Source organism: Leptosomus discolor, chromosome 13, assembly GCF_034619465.1.
Source record: "Leptosomus discolor isolate bLepDis1 chromosome 13, bLepDis1.hap2, whole genome shotgun sequence".
NCBI lineage: Eukaryota > Metazoa > Chordata > Aves > Leptosomiformes > Leptosomidae > Leptosomus > Leptosomus discolor.
In genome coordinates, this window is record NC_141403.1 from 17,323,499 (window position 1) to 17,349,684 (window position 26,186).

The 26,186-nt window shown below is 44.5% G+C and overlaps 1 protein-coding gene and 1 long non-coding RNA gene across 2 annotated transcripts; both read left to right on the forward strand.

The window, feature by feature from the left end:
- The first annotated feature begins 6,356 nt into the window (after window positions 1-6,356).
- ZBTB14 (zinc finger and BTB domain containing 14) lies at window positions 6,357-9,013 on the forward strand. Its single transcript, XM_009946414.2, has 2 exons — window positions 6,357-6,371; window positions 6,865-9,013. Exons 1-2 carry the CDS (start codon window positions 6,369-6,371, stop codon window positions 8,206-8,208), a joined length of 1,347 nt encoding a protein of 448 aa, XP_009944716.2. The 5' UTR covers window positions 6,357-6,368; the 3' UTR covers window positions 8,209-9,013.
- A 7,502-nt stretch (window positions 9,014-16,515) lies between these two features.
- On the forward strand, window positions 16,516-21,768 carry LOC147414539 (uncharacterized). Its single transcript, XR_015183868.1, has 4 exons — window positions 16,516-16,705; window positions 17,990-18,130; window positions 18,759-18,818; window positions 21,751-21,768. It is a non-coding gene; the product is annotated as an uncharacterized LOC147414539 (long non-coding RNA).
- Window positions 21,769-26,186: the final 4,418 nt, after the last annotated feature.

Genomic DNA, 26,186 nt, shown 5'->3' on the forward strand with positions numbered 1-26,186 from the left:
CACTTGCAAATACAGAATTGATGCAAAACCATGACTAACTCACAAGCAAATTTCTGCTGGGAACTTTGCCAGGTTGCTATGGGAAACACACGGCAAGGAGCATCTGCTCCCTGACTGTCCTCCTCTGTCCTAGCGCGTTCGCTTACACGGACCGTCCTTGCTGACAGGCTCTGCGATTCCCTTACACGCACCCTGGGTGTTGGGTATCTTCACTCCCTTTTGCCCACTTGGCCTGATGAGAAGTCTGACCCATGAAAAGTGAATGTGGAAAGTCTATATCCTTGTATGATGACTGTTTCTGCAAGACCCAGTTACAACCTGAATCCATGAAAACTGGCCATGATATCGTGACGTTTGTATCTCCACGGGTAACTCATACAAGCTTTATAAACCTAACCATCACAAGCACACCAGAACCCACTGACACCAAATACACGTTTCAAAACCAGTTGCCGCTTAGATGCAAACCTCCAGCCTTTCCTGCATGCCATCTCTGATGCCTCACACATGCTTGCAGGAAGTGGCTCTTGTCGTTCTTCGCTCCTGTTACACCATTTTCTAAACAAACAGGTGCATCCTACAAAGGTCTTCCTCCCTACAGATATCCCTGAATTCAAGCAGTCTGGAAACAGCCTGTCGGTTCAACAGTTCCACAGTATCTACAGTCTGGTTCATCAGATAGGAAAATGGCAAAACTGCTTCAAAGCCTGAATGTTGATCTGTGTTAGCTGGTACAGGGTAATTTCGCTGTGAGTGTTTCAGTCAGATATGTGATCAAGGCATTTTTTTTCCTCCTGGATACAATTTTTCTGCAGAAAGGTATTTTCCAGTAGATTGGAAAAAATACTTGCTTTTGGCAACCGCCATGACTGTGTATATCAGCCCACAGAGATGCTAGTGGAGATGTGATTTATTCGTGTGCTTCATCTTCAGTAGTACATATTTTCAATCTCAGGTCTTTTCAGCAGAAATTTCCATGATCCTTACCTTTTGCCTTTTATTTCCAAAACCTAGTGCAACATACTCAGATTCAGACCTGTTACCATGCTTCAGTTTATATCCGCAGCTGTTCTACCTGCGCTTTCCACACACCGGCACTTGAGGTGACCTGCAGGCTCCCCTGCTGCTTTTCGGCACAGGCTGCTCATGAGGTGTGTAGGCGCGTGTTCACAGGTGCACCTCAGACAAGCAGGTTTCACTAGAAGCTTGGATTCGCAGGGGACACTGGTTTCTCTTTCTTGTTCACTTCAGCTACTCGGCAGTAGTCATGGGGAAGTGCGGGATGGTCTCACATGCAATAGTTTAAATAAGCCACTTAGTAGCAGCTGCTTGAACTGCACCTGCAACTTTATTATTATTACCTTGTGCTGCTAAATTTTAGCAGCCTTTACTCCTACTGCTCACTGTACGCGCTGTGTAACGCTGTCTATAGCATTTACAGTCCGGCAGTGTTCCAGCACTTCCACACAGAGACAAGGAAGCCTTCCTCTCAGGCTGCAAGCTCACCAAACAGCACCGCCACATTCAGACCAGACGGTGAATACCTGGAACATTATATGTAACGAAAAATATGATGCAATGTACTGGGTTTGTGTGGCAAGGCTTTGGCAGCAGGGGGCTACAGGGGTGGCTTCTGTGAGAAGCTGCTGGAAGCTTCCCCTGTGTCCGATACAACCAATGCCAGATGGCTCCAAGGGGGATCCACTGCTGGCCAAGGCCGAGCCCATCGGGGTGATGATAGCGCCTCTGGGGTAACGGGTTTAAGGGAAAAAGTTACTAAGCAGGAGCAATTGCAGCCATAGAGAGGAGTGAGAATATGTGAGAGAACCAACCCTGCAGACAGCCAGGTCAGTGAAGAAGGAGGGGGAGGAGGTGCTGCAGGCACTGGAGCAGAGATTCCCCTGCAGCCCGTGGTGAAGACCACGGTGAGGCAGGCTGTGCCCCTGCAGCCCATGGAGGTTAATGGTACAGCAGATATCCACCTGCAGCCTGTGGATGACCCCACGCTGGAGCAGGTGGATGTGTCCGAAGGAGGCTGTGACCCCATGGGAAGCCCACACTGGAGCAGGCTCCTGGCAGGACCTCTGGCCCCGTGGAGAGAGGAGCCCAGGCTGGAGCAGGTTTGCTGGCAGGACTTGTGACCCCGTGGGGGACCCACCCTGGAGCAGTCTGTTCCTGAAGGACTGCACCCCGTGGAAGGGACCGACGCTGGAGCAGTTCATCAAGAGCTGCAGCCCGTGGGAATTACTCATGTTGGAGAAGTTTGTGGAGGACTCTCTGCTGTGGGAGGGATCTCACAATGGAGCAGAGGAAGAGTGTGAGGAGTCCTCCCCCTGAGGAGGAAGGAGCGGCAGAGACAGTGTGTGATGAACTGACCCCAAACCCCTATTACCCGTCCCCCGGTACAGGATTCAGAAATACTTCAGGACAGTTCTTCCTTCTGAATGCAGATCACTGATGTTACTACAAAAACAAGCCTGGCAGTTTTGACTGCCCAGGCAAAATATGGACTTCATTATATCTAAAAGCGGGTAGAAAAAATAAAACCTTTTAATTAATAATTGAAAAAAAAAAGGCAGAGTGATGCATCTGGAGAGCAATTCACCACATATATCAGTGCACTACACAGAAACATCAGAGATGACTCAGGAAGGGGCAGGAGCTGTTAACCTGATGAAAAAGTCACTACGCTGCTCACAGGGAATGATTCCACTATTCCAGTAGCTTGTTTATATTGCTGTGATTTTCAACACAAGTAGTTATTATATCGAGACTTTTTTTTTTTTTCTAGCAGAACTGCTGCATTTTACACTAACAGAAACATTTTAAAGTTTTATTTATCCACGAATTATTTCAGTGAACCTTGTGCCATCACGTTTCTGAAAAGAAAGATCGGAGGTGGAAGGCGGGTGGTGCAGTCACGGCTCTTCTTTCTTTCTAGCGATGGTGTTACTGCTCTAAAATTCAAACCCCCAGATGTCTAAACCACGGAGAGTAAGCGCTGGCCTGCGGCGGAGGTCGGTGGGCAGCCGCTTCCCCTCTCCGTGACACGCAGAAGCTGGCGGAGGGGCGGAAAGGCCCCCCCCAGCCTTTAACCGCAGCCCCGTGCCCCAGCACGGCCGTTACCCCTCAGCGACACCGCGCTAAGGGAGCCGGGGGCGCCGCCAACGCCCGCTCGCCACGCAACCGCCTTTTAAAAATCCCGCCCAAATCCTCCGCCCCCCCCCCCCCCCCCCCCCCCCCCCCCCCAGGGCCGCGGGTCCCTGCGGAGCCGGCACCACCCCGGCCCCACCGCTGCTTTCGGACACCGCCGCGGCTGCCCCCGATCGCAACCGGCCGCGGCCGCCGCCGGGCGCGAGCGCCTCTTCCTTCCTTCCCGTCCGCCGGGGCGTGCCCGGCGCGCGGCCCCGCCCCTCTCGAGCGCGGCTCAACGGCCGCGGCGCCGGCGGCTTCGCGCCCTTCCCTCACGTCTCGTTCCTCCGCTCCCGCCCGGCGTCCGGCTCGCGGCCGAGCCCGCGCTGCGCTCGCCGCCAGGCGCGGGCGGGGGGGGGGGAGCCGCCGCTGGGCTCGCACACGCGGGCGCGGCGGCGCGGGTGCCCGCGGCGCGGCGGGAGCGGCTCTCCGGCCGCCCGTTCAGCGACGGCCGGCCCCGGCCGCCGCGGCGCGCGCCACCGCTCCCCTTCCCCGCCCGTCGCCGGCGCCGCCGCGCGCGGGCCCCCCGAAAAGGGAGATGGAGCCGGCGCGCTGCCCCCGCTCTCCTCCCCACCTCCTCCGCCTCCTCCACGCTCCCCGGCACAGGCGCGCCCTGCTCGCACCGCGCATGCACGTACCCCCGCCCCCGGCGCGCGCGCGCGCACTGAGTGCTCGTGCAGGAGGCGGCGGTGACGGCCGGAGAGACGCGCGCAGACCCCCCCCCCAGCCCCCCTCCCCAAATTCCCCCCTCCTCCCTCCCTCCCTCCCTCCCCCCCCCCCCATCCCTCCCCGGCCCCCTCCCGCGCGGCGGCAGCGGCGGCAGCGGCAGCCCCCCGCGCTCCCCGGGAACTGCGGTTCCGCGCGCGCGCGCGGGCGGCAGGTAAGCGCGAGCCCTCTTCCTATTCCTCCCCCCGCGCCTCCGCCGCCCAACGGCAGGGCCGCCGTGGCGCTGCGCGCGCGCGCTCTGTCCCTCGCGCGCGCCCCCCCTCCTTCCCTCCCTCCTCCTCCCTCCCTCCCTCCCTCCCCCGCTCGCTGCTGCCGCCGCCTCCGGCTGCTGGCGGCCGCGGCCGTTAGAGCCCGGGCGGCTCGCGCGGGGTGAGATGGAGGCGCCGCGGGCGCGCCCGCCGCCGCCGTCAGCAGCGCGGAGCTGTCGCGCGCCCGCCTCCCGCCCGCGCGGGGGGAGGGCGAGGAGGAGGAGGAGACGTCCAGTGACGGATGCGCACGCTGGGGCGCGCGGGCCCCGCGCGGCGGCCGCAACAAAGGGGCGCGCGGCCTGGCGGCGGCGGGAGCCCGGCGGTGTCTCGGCCGCCGCCACCGGCGGGGCGGGCGCCGCGCGAGAGCCGTTGGTGACGAGGGGGAGGGGGGCGCCGTCCCCGCGCAGCCCCGTGAGGCGGCGGCGCGGGGCGTGGGGAGCGCCGGGCTCGCTCCGGAGAGGGGCCGCCTGCTGCTCGCGGGCGCCCCCGACGACGGGTCGGGAGCGCGGGCGGCGTCTCCCCGCCGCAGGGCCGCGCCGGCAGCCGCGGGTTCCCGTGGCGGCCGCAGCGGCCCGTCAGGACTGGGCCCCGCCGGGAACCCGCCTGCGCCGCGTCCTCGCCGGCGGGTGCGTGGAGCGGGCGTGCGCTCGGCCGCCTCTGCGGACACGGGCACGGCAGGCACGCCGCGCCAGCGCGCCTCCGGAGCCGTGAGAGCGAACGCGGCGAGCGGCGGCAGGAGCTGCACGAAGAGTGACGGCCGCAGGCGTGTTTCCCCCCGCTCCTGGGGCGGCAGCGGCGGCGTGAAAACGCGTGTGCGGGCTCAATTAGAAGTGCCCCTCGGAGGATGTCGCCCCGTGGCAACGGGAGTCCCCCCCGCCCGCACTCGGTGCGGGAGGTCCTGCGGCCGAGCGCTGCCCTGCTCCACTCCCGGAGCGGCAGCGCTGTTTCTTTCACCCGTTACACACCCCTGCGTACTCAGCAACACGGGGTTCAGACAATTAGCTTCTCCTAAAATCGGTTCTCGCTTCGTAAGTCTCAACAGAATTGCAGCAAAATTGCACATTGTTTAACTAAACGGGGTGGGTTTGCTGCTAGGCTATTAGCAGTGACGTTTTGCTGTTTGCTTAAAAAGAAAGTGTTTTTCCCAGCTTGCGAAGAACTCTAAAACTGTTGCAATAGTTGTCCCGCCCTCTTCGGTGCTCGGTTGATGCATTTTCCTGGGACAGCAGACACAGACAGCCCAGAAAAAGTGTTTCCTGGTTTTGATTTCTCTTGTGTATTTCAAATATTTATGCAGTTCCTATCTGGCTGTTTTAACGTCTGATTTTTTAGGACTAAGAAAAGAATTTGGGCTTTCCTCAGGTCTTTTTTTTTTTGTAGCCGGTGGCACTATGTGCTGAGATGCCAGACCTGCAGAGGTACCGGGTGTTCCCATACCTGTCATCTGCTTCCGTTTCCTATGTGGTCAGGGGTAAACTGGAACTTAGCAAAGGTGATCCCGGTGCCAGGTGATGGAGGATTTGTTCTGAACCAAATGTTAAATTTCCCTCCTCTCTGCTGCGTTGCCTGCTGCTGCTGTCACAATTAGATGCCTGTGGAAGAGTGAAGAGTTTAAATGAGGCGTTTTGCGCTTTCCCTCTGCCGTGGCGGTGCCTCCGTTGTTCGGAGATCTGGTTTCCTCCCTGGCTCTTTCCCTGGTCCTGGGTGCGCGTCCGTAGGCAGCCCGGCCTGCTGTCCTTTGGGACAGGGCTCCGCTTGCTCAGCTCACCCGTTCAGCAGGAGACTGGTCCCCTTTTGGATGGGTTGGTTACTGGGTGGGCGCTGGTGAGTCCTGTGGAGGTTTCTCAGACTTTTAGGTGTAGGGCAAAGTAAGTAGCAGGAGAGTGGAGTCAGGAGTGAAGTAGCCCGAGGAACGGAAACACATGGTTTGTGACAACAGCGCTGTCAGATCGATTTAAGCAGCCGTTTGTAGAACCAGTCAAAACAACTGGGTCTTTTTAACAGTGCATTTTACGTCATTTTAAAGAATTGAAAAGACTGTATTTTAACACACAAATTTAAAACTGCTTTTGTAATAGGTTTTATAGTTTCTGAAAACTTTATTATCTTCCTGTCTTTCAGGCTGAAGGTGGCCCATTGTAAGGGATAATCATCTGTCAAATATTTAATAATCCTTTGTTCAGAAAATTTCCTGCATTGTACATGGTAAGGCTTGTATTTGATATTTCACACTTAGTTTGTTATGCTGACACATTTAGAGTATTTCTTATACATTTTTTAGCATTAACATTTCCTCTAGCTATAAGAATGACTTCAACTGCAATTGCATCATACACCAACTGAGAATTGCAGCTTCACAGAGAAAGTTTCCAATTTGGGGTAACTGAATGAATGAATATGTGAATAAATTAATATATTGATACAAAAATTTATCCTTTATAAATCTCTGTGTCCTGTGAAGTGTATCACGTAGGGAAAGACCTTTATCTATTCACACTTAGAAGTTTAAGAGCAATGCTTTTATAATCTGAAAGGCTTTTTCTGATCATATTAAGCAAAAAAAAATATTTGTGTGTATATATATATATATAAAATATACTGCCACATTCTTTTGGCGTGTCAATGGCATTGGCTTTTGGGATTTTATGACTTAGACTGCGTTATAAAAATTGCAAAGCTTTCCTGTGTTATTTTACAGGAGTTTTTCATCAGTATGTCTGAAACCATTAAATATAATGACGACGATCACAAAACTGTGTTCCTGAAAACATTAAATGAACAACGTTTGGAGGGAGAATTTTGTGACATAGCTATTGTGGTTGAAGATGTTAAATTCCGAGCACATAGGTGCGTGCTGGCTGCCTGCAGTACCTACTTCAAAAAGCTTTTCAAAAAACTGGAAGTTGATAGTTCATCAGTAATAGAAATAGATTTTCTACGTTCTGATATTTTTGAGGAAGTTCTCAATTACATGTATACTGCGAAGATTTCTGTTAAGAAAGAGGATGTAAATTTGATGATGTCTTCAGGCCAGATTCTCGGTATTCGGTTTCTGGATAAACTCTGCTCTCAGAAGCGTGATGTGTCTAGTCCTGAAGAAAACACACAGTCCAAGAGCAAGTACTGTCTAAAAATAAACCGTCCCATGGGGGAACCTAATGATACCCAAGACGATGAGGTGGAAGAAATTGGAGATCACGATGACAGTCCATCAGATGTGACGGTGGAGGGAACTCCCCCAAGCCAGGAAGATGGAAAATCACCCACCACTACGCTGAGAGTGCAGGAGGCGATTCTGAAAGAGTTGGGGAGTGAAGAGGTTCGAAAAGTAAACTGCTATGGCCAAGAAGTAGAGCCTATGGAAACAACCGAATCGAAAGACTTAGGGTCTCAGACCCCTCAGGCTTTGACATTTAATGACGGCATAAGTGAAGTGAAAGATGAACAGACACCGGGCTGGACCACAGCAGCTGGGGATATGAAGTTTGAGTATCTGCTTTATGGTCACAGAGAACACATCGTGTGTCAGGCTTGTGGCAAGACCTTTTCTGATGAAGCGCGACTGAGGAAACACGAAAAGCTACACACTGCGGACAGACCATTTGTTTGTGAAATGTGTACAAAGGGCTTTACCACACAAGCTCATTTGAAAGAGCATCTGAAAATACACACAGGTTACAAGCCTTATAGTTGCGAGGTATGTGGAAAGTCTTTTATTCGGGCACCAGATCTAAAAAAGCACGAAAGAGTTCACAGTAATGAGAGGCCATTTGCATGCCATATGTGTGATAAAGCTTTCAAGCACAAGTCCCACCTCAAAGACCATGAAAGAAGACACCGAGGAGAGAAACCTTTCGTCTGCAGTTCCTGCACTAAGGCATTTGCTAAAGCATCTGATCTAAAAAGGCATGAGAACAATATGCACAGTGAAAGGAAACAAGTGACTGCAGCCAATTCCATCCAGAGTGAAACAGAACAGTTACAGGCAGCAGCCATGGCTGCTGAAGCAGAGCAGCAATTAGAAACTATAGCTTGTAGTTAAAAGCAGAAACTTTATCAGAAGTAATATAAGAAATTAAATTGAACAAAATCTATTGTTGGTATACGTTTAGACTTGAGAATTATCTTTTCAAGAAAACCTATTTTTAGAGGATTTGAATGCTACGTAGGAACACAGCATTGCTTGGTTGGGTATTTTAAAATATTTCAGAGATGGGTATTCTTAGAATATGAAATAGTTTTGTTGTCATTAGCAGTATAATGCTCTAACACCTGACTTCATTTGAGAATATGATCGAATTCTCTATAAAACAGGGATCATCACCGGCTGATGTTTTGTTTTATCCAGTATGGAATAGTGCATACAGTGTAGACATCGGAATCAGTGAGTTATGTTTGAAAACGCCAAGATCTCGGAAAATAACAAACATGGAAAGGAAATACTTGGTTTTCATAATTTTGAAGGTGTTATACATACAAATTTTGAGAAACAGACGTTGATTCCCTAAGCTTTTTAATTCCACCTTTTTTCACCTAATGTGGGTGCTAGAGGTTGGTACAGGGAGACAATGATCGAAATGAGATTGCTTCTTATTCCATTCCCTCAGATACCCTCATTTCAATCAAGGTGGCAAGTTTAATGAAACACTTGCTTTCCTGAAAAAACTGCGTTATTCACAGTGGTCCTGGCTGGCAAAGCAGAAGGGTTGTGGCATTCACCGATCCCTTCCGTGGGGAAAAGTCTGCCGCGTTTGTTCCTCTGTTCGCTCTTGCGCAGGTCCCTGGGGACGGGGAAAAAGGGTGCAGCCTGGAGAAGGAGCCGTGTTCCTGCCTCAGACCCCGTACAGCGTGAGGCTGCAGTCCCTGCTGGGCAGCGTGCGGTTCGCCTGACCCAGCACGGACGGGTGAGGCACAGCGGCGGTTCGGGCGGCGCAGGGGGATTAGCTGCGTTGGGGGTGAGCGGGCGTCACCGCCAGACCTCCGGCGTTGCCGAGCGCAGCTACGAGCTCTGGCCTGGCTGCCCGCGCTGTTCAGGCTGGGGGTCGTGTCGGGGCTGGTCACACCAGCTGAGGGGTCCCCTTCAGGTTTAAAAACCTCCGCCTTCTGACACGCCACCTCTCAGCAAGAGGGAGACTTCAGTGAGTGACTCAGTCACCGTCAATCCAGAACCAGTGTTCACTAATAGTCTGTTACTTAGAGTTGCCAGGTCGGGGGGGTGTTTCAGACAAGCTGGGGTAGATGCTGCTAATTTAGCTGATAACTCACAGAGTCAACAAAGTGGTCTTTGGATTGCAGTCTGCCACGGGTAGTCAACCAGAGAAGACAGAGTAACAGTGGTAATGTAATCCAAAGGGGTATCGAGCCTTGATTTTAGATTTGTAAATACTGCAGCTGTTGTCAGAACTTTGTTTGGAGTTGGCGTGGGCAAAGGAAGGCGCTCTTGGGCACGTGGTTGGATACATTGGTCACTTGCGATACCTATAGCATATGAAAGTGTTAGACCAGTTTCTGGTAAGTTACTGTGTGGTAGATCACATCTTGCTTTTCTAAATAGAAATTGAAAATAATGTTTTTGGAACTGTTATATGGAACTTTGAGTATTATTTTTTGTTTGTGGTTTGTTTTTTTCTTTTTTTTTTTTTTTTTACAGCTTCATTTTATTCATGTACTCATCAGGTTAAGCAGTTATCTTAAAATGCCAATAATTGTTTGAAAGCTGGTCTGTAAATAAAACATGAACTTAATATTTTAGAAAATGTAAACTTTGAACCTTTACCAATATATTTTTTTAAAATGTTGCTTCATTTTACATTCAGTAATATTAGTTTGTAAACAAACTATACATTTTGTATCTGTGCAACATCAGAGGATGTGTATTCATTGCATTTTATTGGTTCTCTTGAGGAACATGATAAATGACCATTGTTAAAATGTTTTACTGTATATGAACATAGATATAAAGATAGTAGGTCCAAAATGGGATCTACTTTTTTTTTCTAAATATATTAGTCTTGCTATGGTTTCTTATCTAAAATTGTGTTCACTTTTTCTTAGATGATAAAAGTGGGTTTGATAAGACTGTACATAACAGATCTGTTGTGATAAGAGTTCCAAAGTGTAAAAGATGAAGACAGTAAATTTTCTCTAGGTCTCCTATGAAGAGCACAAGAAGTAATGCGCTTAAATTGCAGCAGTGAACATTTACATTAGACACTAGGAAAAACTTTTAAAGGGTTGAGTAATGAATTGTTAGATCAGAATGCCTGGGGAGGCATTGCAGTCTCCGCTAGTGGCGATAGTCGAGAGTGGGTTAGTCAAACATCTGTTAGGAATGGTTTAAATATAGTTAGTTCTGCCTTGAAGCTGAGCGATAAGCTAAAGAAACCTCTCAAGAAGAGCCTCATTGGGGTTTTTTTTGGAAAGTAATAACTGAAAATGGAGCTCACTGGGACAGCAGACACTTGAGTAGAAAGACAGCTCAGGGCTTACCGTTAAGGAAAATTGCCCTCTGACACGTGAGCACAAGCAGTCAGGCTGTGAATCCGAAATTGCTGTGGAAGAGCCGGCTTGCGTTAAAAGTCACGCAACTGGAAGTGTGATAACACTGTTTTACATCAGAGTAAATTCTGCTGCTGTTAAATCGCGGTACGAGTTCCACGAGGTTACGGCTGTAAGGGTTGCGTGATATTTGTAGCTTTTTCAGTCTGGGACGGATCGTATTAGATGATGTGTTGTATCCAAAGGGTGCAGAGGCGGGAACAACTGTTACTATTGCACGTTCCTTGGGCAGGTGTAAACACCTTACGTGAGGCTTGTTCTTAACAGTCCGTCATAGGAACAAATTCAGTGAAACCAAGGGAATTGCTCCCATGTCAAAGGCTTCGAAAGGGGCCTTGGCCTCTCACTGGTTTTTAGCTGCTTAAAGAGTCAGACGACTGCTGTATGTTCCCGAGACCGACAATGGCAATATTGATCAAGAAGGGAAAGGCTCAGTTATTCTTGTGAAGTTGAGAATTTTATTGGCAATTTCTACTACCGCTGTTTTAAGGATGTGAACTTGCCTTATTTTTTCTTTTTTTGAAAACCAATAGATAATTTTTTCTTCCCTTCCCAATTGTTTTTGTTCAAGACAGGTAGAAGGCCTAGAATACTTAACCTTAAAGTTTTGGAAAAGGTTTCGGGAAGGAAGTGCAGGTGTAACCGCAGCGGTACGTTATTGTGTTCTAAATCAGTCCTGTTCATCGTGTACATGCTGAAGGGGTGTCTGTCAGCTCGTATGTCCGGGGGTCTGTCTGTGGAGTTGAGGTAAGCCTGCCTGCATCTGAAGGTGCTGCTGCGCCCAGCTTCTCTCCTGTCTGTGCCAGAAGAGGCCGTGTAGAGACGCAGATGCGTCAGCTCCAAGCCACAGATAAACCACTTACCCAGTGTGATAAACCTTTAAGCTCTGACCTGTGTTGATCGAGGAACGGGCAAATTTTTATTTTTGCTTTTACAAGGATGGCAACTTCTTTCAGAGCTTATGAGGCAGTGGATGAGATTCTGTCCCATTAATGGGAATTTTGCTGTTGACTTTATTGGGGCCAGACTAGCGTAATATTCCTAGCGCGGTTTCCAACAGCGGGCAATTAGCTAATTGGCGTGTGTGCAGGAATGACAGAGTGCTACAGAAACATAGGTGGGTAAAATAACATTAGACAGGAATGATTTGTTTTTCTCAGAATTAAGTAGCAAAAATACCATGCATGGACTTGGCCCTAAACATACGCTTCTCCATCTCTGTGAAACTGGAGTCAGTTATGCCTTTAACATACACAGGATAGCAAAGAGTCCGTTGCTTTTTTGACTTATACTGAACATCTGCCCATGTTATGATGTAAGGTGGCCCAGTGGCTGCATCGGAGCTCTCCGTGCATTGGAACTAAGTATACGAGTAGATGCTTTCGTGACCAGGACTTACACGTATATGACACAGCAACATGTCAGCTGATGTGAAATGAGGTTCTTCTGGTGACCCAAATGGGTCTGTAAGGTCAACACCAGTTGAGATGCTGAACCAAAGTCTTCTCAGTTGCAAAAGGAGTATACCCATTTAGTTAAAATGTTTTGTGCTTTAAATAACGTAGAGTGAAAAGAAATATTTGAAATAAGAACGTTGCTATTCTGTGACCTTAACTATGTATGCTTAAAAATAGCGTGGGTTTTTTGTAAAGCGAAAAAGGAACAGAGAGAACGCATTTTTAACTCGGGTATCTGATTAATCTCTCATCCAAATTGTGTTAGCCATGGGTATGCTGCTGGTTGTTTGCCATAATGCAGTTTGGAAACTGTAAAAATTCAGGAAACAATACCTTCAAGCCCTTCTCCACTTCCCACCCCCTGTTCTACCACCCTTCATATCGATATTTAAACAGACATTAGAAAATCAAGCAATTCACAGTTGAGTACTTGTGTTTTCTTTTTTCTGCTTTAATCTTTTAAGAAGGTTTAGACCTGGAGATCAGAGTTTTAAAGGTTGTTGTGTGAAAGAAGATGCCTCGTGCTGACATCGGTAGCAAAAGTTTGAGGAGTTCAGCTCCTGTTTGTTCGTGTAAGCTATAGAATACTAAATGCTCCTCAAAAATCTTGCCATTTAGCTACCCAAACTGGAGTTCTTTTGAAGATTGGGCCCCAATTTTCTAATCTAGATATTGTCTTCATGATTCCAGTGAGTAACGATATTGAAATTGATAGAGTTGGGTGAGATATAGAATAAAATATCAGATGGTATCAGAAAGTCTACCCTAAGCTTAGAGTATATTTTTAGGGACAGATTATCTATTACTCAGTCTTTTATCAGTTTAGACACCTCTGTCTAACAGAAGAGACAAAGCATTTCTGAAATAAAGTACATCTACTGTTAACAACATCCGACTTTTCTGGATGTAAACATTTACAGATTGGTACAGAATAGGATAATTCGAGCTAGAAGGTAAAGACAGATCTAAGGAATTTTCATCTTTTTCAAGCAGTTAGTCCATAGACCCTAGCAGTGTGCCCCATCAGCCAGAAACGGGCATGTTCCATTAAAAATTCCATTACAGCAGTTGGGCTGTCATTTGTCTCCATATACATCTACAACAATTATAATAACATTCTTATTCATATTTCAGAACAGATGGAGGATTTCCGTGAATAGATTTTGTTAAATATGTGTTGTAAGAGTTGAGACATCTCTTCTCAGGGATGATTTTTAAATGTAATACAAGAAATCCGAAATAATAGAATAGCTAAAAATAGTGATTTATACAATATTCATATATTTTTCAATTTATTTCTCTCCACTGTTCTTTTATATTTTTTTTTTATTTGCAGGGCGTGCTCCTTCAGATATTTATAGACTTCTGAAACTTAATGAACTTCAGCAGTTCTAACATGAACAGCACTAGAGCTCTTTAAAATAGAAATAGACTTTTTGAAGTCTTACTGTTTCTTTTTAATAATCTGTTGCTAAGCATCTAATGTTTTGTAGATAACTGACTGTCTATATCTGAGCAGTGCTTTTTTTCTTTACACTTGGGGATCCATCTTCTTCATATCCCAAATAAGCCCATTATCATTCCCCCCTTTCCTCTTATGCAATTACTGATGTTTTCATGAGATCTGCTTAGGACACCAAGGAATGTTTTGTCAGACAGCAGCGGGATTTGATCTGATTGCTTTGCAACTACCTAAAGTGAACAGAAGGTGGCTTCTTCTCTACAGAAAGGTAGTTTACAATGAAATGTTTATGTTTATTTCAAAACTTAAGCATTGTTTTTATTTGTTTCTGTTCTGCCATAAAGGTTGTTTTTTGAGAACAGTCCTCTAAAGTAGCAGAGTAAACTTTGTCTGGTAAAGCTTAATTCTGCTGAAAGGGTGAGTCTTGTTCCTTTTCCCCTCCTTTCCTGCTCACAAAGGTGTCTGGTGAACTGTGTCAATGCAAGGTAAGTGCTGAAGATACTCGGGCAGGAGCAGGGATGAGGATAAACAGGGAAGAGGAAGGAGCAGGACCTCATTTCATCTGCAGTGAAATGAGTGACAGCTCCTTCTGTCTTACACAGTCACCTCCTTAAAGTTTGTCTTGTCTGGAAAGACCTCGTTCCTAAGTTATGCTCTTTTATTCTTGTTGCATTCTTTCTTTTTGAAGGCTTTTCAAGGTGGAGAGGTTCAAGTGAAGCTGAAAAGAATGTCACCTCTTTCTCCAGGTAGAATTTACTACGCATAGAACTGTGGTAGAGCTGATATTCTGATTACTTGTTAATATCCTAGATAGTATGTGCTATTTTGTTAACAAAGTAATGGCTGTGGGATTTGATCCAAAGGTAATCTGTTCTCAGTGTTCTTAGAGCACAGGAACAGGCTTAGCACTCTTTTTAATTCAAACCTATTTGTCTGTCCTGGGTGATAACAAAAAGAGAGAGGTAATGCACCAAGGCAGCAGGCTTTATGTCCAAGGCACAGCTAAATCATGAGATGTTTCCCTGTTTGCAAGTTGAGGGAAGAGCTAAACAAGGTCAAGGGATCAGATCCATGGTGATTTTAGACAATCAAAGTTGTGGTTGCTGCAATTTATTGTCCTTCTTTTGCCTGCAGTAGCACTCATGCAATGACTCAGCGAACCACTTCATGGAGAGCCAAAGCACCTGAAAGCTAATAACTGTTCTGAGGAATTCTTTTCTCGGCCTCCTTAGCAGCCCCACGTGATGGCCTCAGAGCCAGGGTCAGTGGGAGAGCAGCCCCAGTTTGGATCGACTTTGGCTATTGCAAAGCTGCCTTCTAAGACAGCAGCTCGCTGTTTTGTCTGCAGTAGGAAAAGTGCAAATTGTTGCTAAAAGGGGTAATCCTGTTCCCTCCTGTCCTCACTTGCTGTTACCTTTTGTGCCTGTTTCCTCCGTCTTATTTGCCTCGGATTTAGTGGCTTTTGTGGCTTTAGGATAAGCCGGTCGAGTGAGTTTCTATATAAGAAAGCAATTCAGTGCTTCAGTGAGTTGATTCTAGCTTGACCTGCCTTATCGAACCAATTCGTTAGATTTGAGCCGAGGTGAGTGGCGGGAGCACACAGAGTTAGGAGGATGGACGGAGCAGGACTTACCCAACTTCGGCATCACATTCAGAACAAGGGGATGGAGCACTTGTTGCAAAGTGTTTTGAGAAGCAGCTGAGCAACAGAAAGGACCAGACATAACTCCTTTGCGCCAGCCGCTGGTGGTAGGCTGGCAGGGTTTGGAAGAGGGAGAAGTGTGTGCTTAATTCTGCTTTTTCAGGAGAACAGAATTTGGGGTTTGAAGTCGTGGGGGTTACTGTTTCCTTTTTTTTTTAATTTAAATTAATCTGACCTCTCATCCAACAATCCGACAAAGACTTTAGTTGTGACCATTTGCTCAGGTTAAGGAGAAAAGAGTAGTTATAAGAGACAATAGGTGTTTAATTCACTGAAGGACAAAGCTACAATCCCAAAAGGTTGAAAAATTATATTTTTGCTACATAGGTTAATGTTTACAAGTATTAAAAGCAGTCAATATTCACTTCATGCTTATTTAGGTCTGGTTTAGATCACTTACTGTGTAAAAATCACCAAACAATCTTTTTAGTTATTGCAAATAATATAAATCCAAACTATAGGGATAGATTCTGTATTCCATTAGGTGATGTCACCTAGGCTGATTTCACGTTAAGAATTCTTTTTTCTGTCTTTCTAGTTTAGGCTTCTGCAGTAAACTTGAAGTTTATAGAACGATTGACTTTGATTTCTTTCCAGGTAGGAATACGAATCCATTTGAAGACCTGAATATAAAAACCATAGGTATTTTTATATTTCCATTTGGTACTACAGATTAAGGAGTTTTAAATGTGGTTCTTTGGTGGTGTAGCTGAGGCTGTGGAAGGCATTCTTTCTTGAGACTTGCCTTCTTTTCAGTGAAAAGTTCTTCCCTGGAAGTGAGTTCTGTTTTCTGGTATTTCTTATAGTTTTCTGTGCTTTACTTTAACAAGATTTTTTTTCCATCTGAAGAAACAACATTTGAATATTTTCTTTTTACAAGATGCATTATTTTATACTACAGATGTTATTGATTTTGTTATTTTACCAAGTGATATTTTACTAATTCATCCAGATTTTCCAGTAAGATTTGTGACAGTCATGGCTGCTATGTTCTTGCTCTTAAAGTGTAAACTAGAGCTTAAACCAGGATTTTGAGACACAAACTTTTTAATGCTGGTGTAAGGTTTCAATCTTTAACTTCCAGCACTGTACGTGAAACCTTATGCCCCTGAAAAGCAGTAAGATCTCATTGAATGCTTCTACTGGAGAGACTTGATTTTTTTTTTTTTTTTTTTTTAATTTTTTTTTTAAATAAATATGTTCTAACTTTGTTTCTGGAAGTCTTGTTCTTAAATAAGGGAAAAGACTTCAACTGTCCACTTGGCAAGAAGGAAGGAGCCGCTACACCCTTTTGTATGTCGGATGAGTTAGAGGATTGAAGATAACTGGGCTCGTTTACTGGACTAACAGTTACGTACAGGTATGCCCACAGCAACAATTAAAACGTACAGTTTTTGAAGTGCGTGACAGGCAAGTTTACTTATGCTAGAGTTTTGCTCTTCAGTCTGCAAAAAACCCAAAACACATCAGAAATTCTTACTTGGAAATGTCATAACTAGAGGTGTGTTAGACAGAAATGTTTTAATTAAGAGTTAACAATTTCCCATTTTAAGAACGTTAGTAAATGTTTTCAATATCAAATATAGGTTCAATTTCCCACTTCAGTAATGAACTTTTCTTTTGTTCAGTTGTATGACTTTCTGGTAGATCTCACATTGTTCCAAGGACGGATTAAATGCAGTCAGAGGGGAGCCCTGATTCGATGGATGTGATAAATTCTGCTAGATTAGGGTTGTCCTCTTGTAGATGCCTTTCAATTGGACATGGATTATGCTCTGTGAATCTTGCTAACCTAGTTTAAAGTTTTGATTCCCTACTGTTTTAAATCCTTTCTTTTGTAACAAAGTTGATGTTTTCTAACATAATTTAAAATTCATGGCCAAATTGTGTAGTTTTTAGCCATGCATGATGAAATCCCCATCCTTTTGACTCTATAGACCAAGCTAGGAAATCACATTGTGTATTGTTTGTATTTTGTATTGATGTAGTTCAGTATAGTTTCTCATTCTCAGTTCTTGAACAATTCAAGCTATATTGTTAAATCCATGTTAAAATGATGATTTTGATATTTTCATTTTACATATCTTTGTTCTCTTCTTTGAGCATTAAATTAAGTGTGTAGTTTCATATTTAGGTTGTTTACATTTATCAAAATGTTACAACTGAATTTATTGAGGACTTTAATGAAATGGTATTTTCTTGCAAGTGTGGAAATTTCTTCATTTATTTTAAAGCTGGCGTTTCTTCTCCTTAGCTCACTGGCTAGCAGTTTTGCCATGGGTCATAAATGCTTCTTTGCTTCTCTCCTGTTAAATTCTTTGAAGACTTGAGCATATGCCTAGTTTTATGACTTGTGTCAAGTCACACACACCAATAAACTGTGGTATGATCAGGGTCTTAAAACGCTTTTTATAGAAAAGAGGAAAAATGCAAAAATATTCATTTTTAGTCTAACAAATGTGTTGTTGTGCTGGCAGAACAGAAAAGGTTTGAAGATGAGGATTTCACTTGTGGCAGACTCCCAACCTATCCTATGAGTCTTTACCCTGGTGCGGGCTGGTGTGGCCTCACCCATGCCATGAGTCAGTGGCTGTATGTGAGATCCTTTAAAGTCTCTTCCTGTGTTTCACGGTGCCTTTGCTAGACCCAGAGTCGTTAGCCAAGGACTGGGCTGGACTGAATTCCTTGCTGTACAGAAGAATTCCTGTGTGATCTAAAGGCTCTGAATTTGGGACTCATTCATCTGTCCCGGTGAAGGGACTGGCTGTCTGCAGAGGTGTGGCAGGTGGGAGCAGTGATTACTTTGGCTCCGCTTGATTTTTGCACATCTGTATATGTGGTAATGTTTAGGTGAATCATTCAGTCTTGTATTTAAACCTCCTAAATTTATTTAGGTCTTTGTTTCTTACTGATTGCCTTTTGCTTTGGGTTCAGCTTCTCTGTGATTTTGACTCTCATTTATTGCAAAGATACCAGTTTGCTTCTTATGGGACTGCTGGGAGTAAGTCACTAATGGGTGCAAGGCATTCGGATACTGTGAGGGCGGCGATGTAATCAGCTAGAGAGATTCCCTAGATGGAAGTGGGGCTTTTGGGATCTCTTTACATGCCGGGGAGAAGTCCTGGGGTGGACTCATCTTTATGATATTTAAGAGGCGGACTCATCTTTGTGATATTTAAAAAACAAACCAAAAAACCCCAAAACTGTACAGCTGTTTCTCCTAGATTGTATCTAAAATTTATCCATGTTTGTAAATCTCAGCCCTGGACTACTATGCAGTTTATCAAATTAATTAAGAAAAATGAATAGCCTAATGTGTCCAAATGCTAATGACCACGTTTTTCTTTAATCTAATGGTTTTCTCTTTTTCCTGTCTCTGGAAACATTGCATGTTCTTGCTGCTTGCTTTCAAGGTCTCGTGTCTTTGGCTGCTGAAAATCTGTGCATTGCTGCTCTGGAGTACTCATGGAAAGGTAACTGGATTTACATTTACTTCCTTTTTCAGGAGAATGGTACTTCTACCAGTTTGAATTTTTCTCTTTTCCGTTCTGTGTTTATTCCCTACATCTCTCTGTTAGAGGTATGTTAATCACAGAGACATTAATTGTTCTAGTCTAAATCTAGGACACTGACTACTGTGATCCCTGCTATACAAATTGCCATTGACACTTCAAATATTCATCTGAATAATTTTAGATATTTCTTGCTGATACTCAGTCACAGTTGTTGCCTCTCAAAAGTTTCCCTGCATTCAGATGTAATGTATCTGTAATGCACCTTGGAGAGTAAAGATTTTTATTGTTAAGCTTAACCGTAAGGTAGTCAGTGACTTTAATTGCTTTTTGAAGACCACTACGATAGTACCCACCTTAGCAAAAGGCATCAAGTAGTTCCGGCAGTTTGCTGATCGTATTAATCTTACCTCCCAAAGAGCTGGGTTTGATCATTAATGTTGATGTATGTGAGGAAATAAAATGGCTCAGAGTTAGTTTATTCTCAAAGTTTGGGAGAAAGCTTTTTATAAAATAGTAAGTTAGCACTTGACGTAGACATATGAAATCTTCCTGTTTATCTCTTTATATATTTATATTATTTTATTATAAAAAGATTTAATTTATATTTAGGTGATTGTTTCCAAATGATTCTTCCAGAAAAGAGTGTAAGATGTTATCTGTAAAATGTTACCTGTACGTTCTTGTTAACAAAACATTGAAACGTTGAACATCGTCAGGTAAAAATGACTTCTTCCTTAAAACGTGTTTACTAAGCTCCTGAATCGATGTCACCAAATAATTGTATTCAGCTCCATTAGAAGCTGAAGAATTTACTTCAGATGTAAAACCGCAGAATTATGGATAGCAACAGATGATTTAAAGTGACATCAGTCAACTTGATTTTTGTAACTGTCTAAAAATGTTAAAGTTAACTGTTAAAAATGTTAAAGTTCTTAACAAAGTACCCTTTAAGTAAGTCAAGCCTTCTTCAGGAAAAACCTTTGAAAATACATACTAGGTAACTTTTAAGTCTCCTGAGGTTATACAGGAGCTAGTAATTCCTCGCTCAAAACAATAAGAACTTAAATGATACACAAGGTGGGGACTGTATCATCATTGGTAAGAATATATACAGATGCTTCTGTAAGTGCTTCCATGTTTTCTGTTTCATACAAGTTGATGGTACATCTTTAAATGGACAAGGCCATGGGTTGTATTTTAATGACAGAACTTCATTTTTACAACTGTGCTTCGTTCTCAAGGACTTTTTTGAATAACTGGGCATAACTGATGTTGTTTTCCACTGATCTGAAGTTGAATGAGAAAATTATTGGTGTACTGGTTTCTTTGGTGGTTGCACTGCATTAACTGCACATTGTTTTGAGGTGACAATTCACTACAGAACTCTGTCTTGTGCAATTATTTCAGTGACTTTTGTGCATTTGAACCTGTGACCAAATCTGAAATTCAAAAATGACTTAAATGAAAGAAAAGAAGCCCAAGATGCTTTTTGATAACATGTTTTCCTCTGTGAGAAAACATTAATTGCTTGTAGCTTTTAATTTGAACAAGGAAACCAAAATAGCTAAAGTAAAATGTGTCTGTTTTGAGTGAATTATTAGATTAAATAGAGATAGCAGTTAAAGAAAGATGAGTGTAAAACATTTTAGTTAATGACGTATGTTCTTTCACCAAAATGGTATAGGTTCTGTTACCAAGTTGCAGATACCCACCTAGAGTTTTACAGGCTACTTAGACTTTCAGATCACTGAACTGTATTTACTGTTGTGAAAGTCTTTTAACCAGCTGCTCCACCATCTCGAAACCCAGTCCCTTAGAAACATACATGTAATTTCCTTTGAGGATGTATGTAATAGAAATATATCCAATAGTTTTTTGTTTTTGTTTTTGTTTTTATTTGGAGAGAAGTGGATTAACGTCTTTTTTTTCAGGATGGCTGAATCTCCATTGAACTCATGAATCGAGTGTGTAGGGGCCACATAACAGATACATCATAAAAAATATAGGTGCATGTTTTCCTACAGTCTTTGCAAATTATCTATTAGTCATGTTTTTCTAAAGATTATAGGCTATCCTTCACCTTTCTCTAAGAATGATCAATATTGCTGGCAGTAATCTCTTCTGTATTTTATGTGGGATGCTTGTACTAGAAATTGTTCTAATTCAGTCCATAGGTATCCTGTTAGTTCTCAGACTTAAGGTGAATGAGAATGACAGTAGATGAAAAAAGGTTAGAATGAAGATTTTTGAAGTAACATCCTTTGAGGGAACACCATTTCTGAGCAGCCAGAGGTACCATGTGTGGGTTAGTTAATTCAGTTGCCATCTGAGAGAAGTGAAATTGCATCTCTGAAATATAAGACAGGAGAGAGAAACAAATGGCAATAAAGAAGCTGAAATTGCTAAGGGGAATAAAAGGAGTATCCAGAAATCAGATACTAGAAATGGTAGGGGAAGATAAATCTGGAAGGTATTCCCAAGGAGAAATGATCTTGTTGAGTATTCCAAAAAAAAAAAAAAAGAAAAAACATGACCAGATGATTAGTTCTACTTCGACAGTGATGCCGTTCTTGAGTAATTGCTGGAGTATATAGGCACAGTTATTTAAGCAGGTCAGTGCTTTTCTGTATCTGTATTTTAAGAATAAGGCCTTATTTGGAGACTTAAAATATTCCAGATTTAATTGGGGAATTCTGTGTGTATAAAATGCCTGACTATGAAAAGAATGAAATAGGCTTGTAGGAATATCTGTAGATTATGAATGTGTGATTGGAAAATGTATTGCGCGGTGCTAAAATTTACATGCAAACATTCATGCTCATTTGTTTTTTAAAACTGCTTTCTCTAATTTGCACTGATTAATCAATATTTTTCAAAATACCTTTTGCAGGTGCAGGCTTAAACAGGACAGTTAGTTTCTCTGAATTGTGTCCCAGCTGGCTGTTGTGCTTCTCCCTTCTGTTGCTGAAGTTCAGCGCCCACAGGAACGCTGAGCACGGGTTTTAGAAAAAAAAGCAAATTAAATGAGAAATATAAAGGTCCATGGAAACTTTAAAGTTTTGTCTCCTCTTTGTGCTTACCCTCCTTATCTTTATTTTATTGCTTGTTCAGTAACTTATTTACCTTTTGGCCCTGATGTCATCTTTTGCACGCTGAAACATCCGTGCTCCCTCCTAGATCAAAGTGCTCCCGTTCGGTCCAGCTGGATTAACGGGCCTGTGCAGTCAGAGGATAAATTCCTCAGCAGTTGAACCTTGGCGAACTAGAGCACTGTGAGAGAGCCCGGTGTGGCTGGAACCTGCCAGCAGGGCTGTTGGCTGGCGGTGAAAGCAGCGCGCCCCGGCATGTCAGGCAGCGGGGCTGCTGCCGAGAGGTAATTAGGGGCAATTAGCCGGTCTCCCTGCCGGGCAGGTCACTATTGCCTTTCTCCTCTTCGCCCTTCCTCCTGCTGCAGCTGCAGGGCAGCGACTTGTGGCAGCGATGGTTCCCTGAGCGCGCGCGCGTGTGTGTGTGTGTGTGCGTGTGTGTGTCCGGGCGGGCGGAGGAGGCGCGGGGCCGCCCCGGCCCCCTCCCCGCCCCGCCGCATTGTGGAGGGAGGGACCGCGGCCCGCAGCCGCCCTGCGCGGCCGGGCGCTGTCCGGGGCGCTGAGGCGGGCTCGGCCGGGCGGGGCTGGGGCGCTGTCCGGGGCGCTGAGGCGGGCTCGGCCGGGCGGGGCCGGGGGCGCTGAGGCGGGCGCTGTCCGGGGCGCTGAGGCGGGCTGGGCCGGGCGCTGTCCGGGGCGCGGGGCCGGGCGGGGCCGGGGCGCTGAGGCGGGCGCTGTCCGAGGTGCCGTCCGAGGGGCCGGGCGCTGTCCGAGGGGCCGAGCCGCACCGCGTCCCGGCGGCACCATGGTGTTCGCTCCAGGTAAGGGCAGCCGCTTCCCGCGCCCAGCCGGGGGAGCCCGGCGGGAAGGCCCCGACCGAGCCGGAGAGCTCCTGCGGGGGGCTGCGGGGGAGGGGGGAGCGGCTGAACGGGAGCCGCCACCGAGCAGAGGCGGGCGGTTCTAAAGGAGGTGGCTTGGCTTAGGATGTGTTCAGCCGTGGAGCCGGAGGTTATGAGGGTCACCCCTGCGGTTCCCATCTGGAGCCTCCTATGCAAGTGTGTGGGGGACTGTGCTCGTCAGACTGCACAAAAGGGTCGGGAAGGGGGACGTGGCCTTGCAGTGACCGGAGAGTGAGTGTTCCCTCCCGGCACCCACACCGGCGGCTGCCGGTGAGACAATCTCTGAAACTCATGGAGATATTTTACAAATTTCCATTCCTCCCCCCCCCTCCCCCCAAGTATTTGCATGGAAGAGAACAGAAAGTTTGTTCAGTCCAGTTTTTACTGGAACAAAACTGAAGATTTTGGCCAGAGCTTATGTCTAACGCAAGAGCTCACTTCATAAGGGTGCAGTATCTCTGCTGTGCAGTCTGTATGTGCTACACCACAGACAGAGGGAAGCTACAGAGAATCTGCATTGGGCTGGGTATATTCTGCTTGGAAATAGGCAATTTGTTGTTCAGAAAAGGGTGAGAGGCCTGGTAGCACCAGGATATAAATGTAAGGCATGTGTGATATCTTCTGTAGTGAAATGGCTTGAAATTAACTTCTCTGAAGAAGTATAATTGTCAGTAAAAATAGTGGGTCAACAGAAAAGGGAAAGTAAAGGCTGCAGCTTTACAATGAGTAACTATTAATACCTTTGTTTTGCAAAGCTGATGGAAGTTTTGTCTTCCTTTGAAATTCTATATCCAGTCTGTGAAGGGATAATAATCCAAAAGCTTTATACCTTCATTAAAAAAATTATCTTGGGGTTCACTTTTCTAACTCAACAAAGTCTAATTTTTTTGAGAAATTGATATCCGTGTTCAACAATCAGAAGTTCATTTTGTCTCTTTAGCTGCCCAGTTGCCATCTAATTTGATACTTTCCTGTACATTGTGTTCTGAAATTGGGAGCAAGTTATTTATCTTGATAGAACCAGCCACTGGTTTTTGTAGTAAACCTTTCAGCTCTTTTCTGAACTCCTTGTATCTGGCAATCTGTCACCATTAACTGTACTCATTTTTGAAATGCACCGTGAGACTGGAATACTGCAGGAAGAGATTACCTCTAAAATAATGAAAGTGTGCTACTTTTCCTCAAAGGCTGGCAATGAACAAACCTCCAAATCTCATTAATAATTACAGGAATTGTTCTTTTTCACAACTCTAATCCATAAAGGAAAAAAAATCCATCTTGTATAGTAATTTCTCTTCAGTCTGCTTTTACTCAAAGAAAATCTTGTGCTTTCCTTGCCAGTGTTGTCAGAATATGCATAGGGTAACTAAGTGGGAATTTGTGAAAGAGATGATAAAGGCATCAGAGGGAGCTTGGCACAATCCCTTGTATTCAGACAGAGCAAGCCTGAGTAGATTTCATTTTTAAAATTGCTTTTCTTCACTGTAAATCGACCCTGCCCTGGCATTATCTCTTCTCCAGGTACTTAAAAAAACCCATCAGGGTTTTGTATGTCTTTAGCATCTTCATAGTACTTAAGGCTATATGGTATAGGAATGTGTAAGTTTGCTAAGAAATTTACTTTCGTTTCTTGGGTCAACTTTCTGATTTTATCGCACTGTGACGAATGACCTTATTTTCTGTTTCATTTATTTGTTGGGGGGGAGCGGCAGGAGGAAGAAAAAGATTTGTCTGACTATAAAAGGTTAGAGTCAGAATGCTAAACATCATTCCAGGAGCGGGTGGAAAAAAGAAAAGAAAGCAAGGACAACCAAAAGGAAACTCTCTTCCAGAAAAAACAATGGAACTTGTTTATCTGAAGACAGAGATAAAATTTTGCATATGAATGAGGTGATGCTCTCTTCCTTAAGGTGGTGGATGCATTATTGCAGAGCGCTGAATTATCGTGCGATGTCAATAAACTGTTAAGCAGAAGCAGCTTACCAAGTTTGAATGTGCTTTTTAAAAAGTGAAGTCTACTGACTGTTGACTGAATAGATACTTTCCTGTTAAGCTTCAGCTTTTTTCCTTAAATCTTAGAACGAGCTCCTGTGTAAAAAATAAAACCACCCCAACACCCCCCACCAAAAACCTGCAAAAGAAACAAACACACACCCGCATCCCCAAAACAGGCCTGGATGTTACTGAGCTAGACAGATGAAAATTGTTGGAAAAAGGCCATTGTTTCATGTTCAAAATCAGACTTTCTGGCTTATTCTAGACAGTAAGTTGCTGTTTACAGGTATGCAAAAAGCTACTATTCATATATGATCTTCCTTCATACCCAGTTTTAATTAACTTTGAGTCTGTTCCAGAAAAAGGAACCAAGAAAAGTATATTTTTCCTTGCTTCCTTTAATCTGACTGGGGTTCATTGCACTTTATTGTGCTGGTTGACTGATGATAGGCTGGTGTAAAGGAAATGCAATGCAAAGTCTATGAGATATCTGGGAATTCATTTTACCCAGAGGATTTGACATGACATGCCACCCTTACAATAAGGGATGATCCATCTAATGGAAATGTGGACAAAGTACATATTGCAAAGTTTAACTTCTTTATGTTTCCTGGATTGAACTGCTTGAGGCAGCCTGAGAAGTAGACAAAAAAGTGTTACTGGTTGTTGGATGCAAGGATGGAGATACGCTTGGGACCACAGTAGAGAAGTATGACATTTCAAGGTTTTGGATTCGGTCGAAAACCAAAGAGAAGTCATCGTTGTTGAATTGGCAGATTTTCTTAGGAGACTTCAGAAGATCATGTATTCCAGAGTTTAAAAAATATCAGTACCAAATCAGCTTATAGAAGATAGATAACTATAAATAATTCCGCAGATTGAATATCTGTTCTTGTAAGGTAAGGAATGGAGAGTTCTTAAAACATTTATTTGTTCTAAAGCATCAGCAAAATCTATAGAATGCAGCAAGCTTTCTTCTGTTATCACCTCATTAGTTTACAAAGGGTGATCACTTCAAATATCGGGCTATCTGATCAATAACAATTTTTTGTTGTCGTTTTAAATGAACCCATAAGATTTAATAATAATTTTGAGTGTTGCTAATCAATGCCATACTACTTCTTTGCAAATTGCTTTCAGTTACTTTTCCCAAAAATTACCTTGGTCATATTCCATGCTTATTTTCAGCCCTAAAATTTTTTCAAGTGGAAAGGTAAAATAAAATTCTAATTTTTTTTCAAGTGGAAAGGTAAAATAAAATTTAAAGTAATACTGTTTACTTCTGATTTCACAGAATCGTAGAATCATTAGGTTGGGATAGACCTCTAAAATCATCAAGTCCAACCATC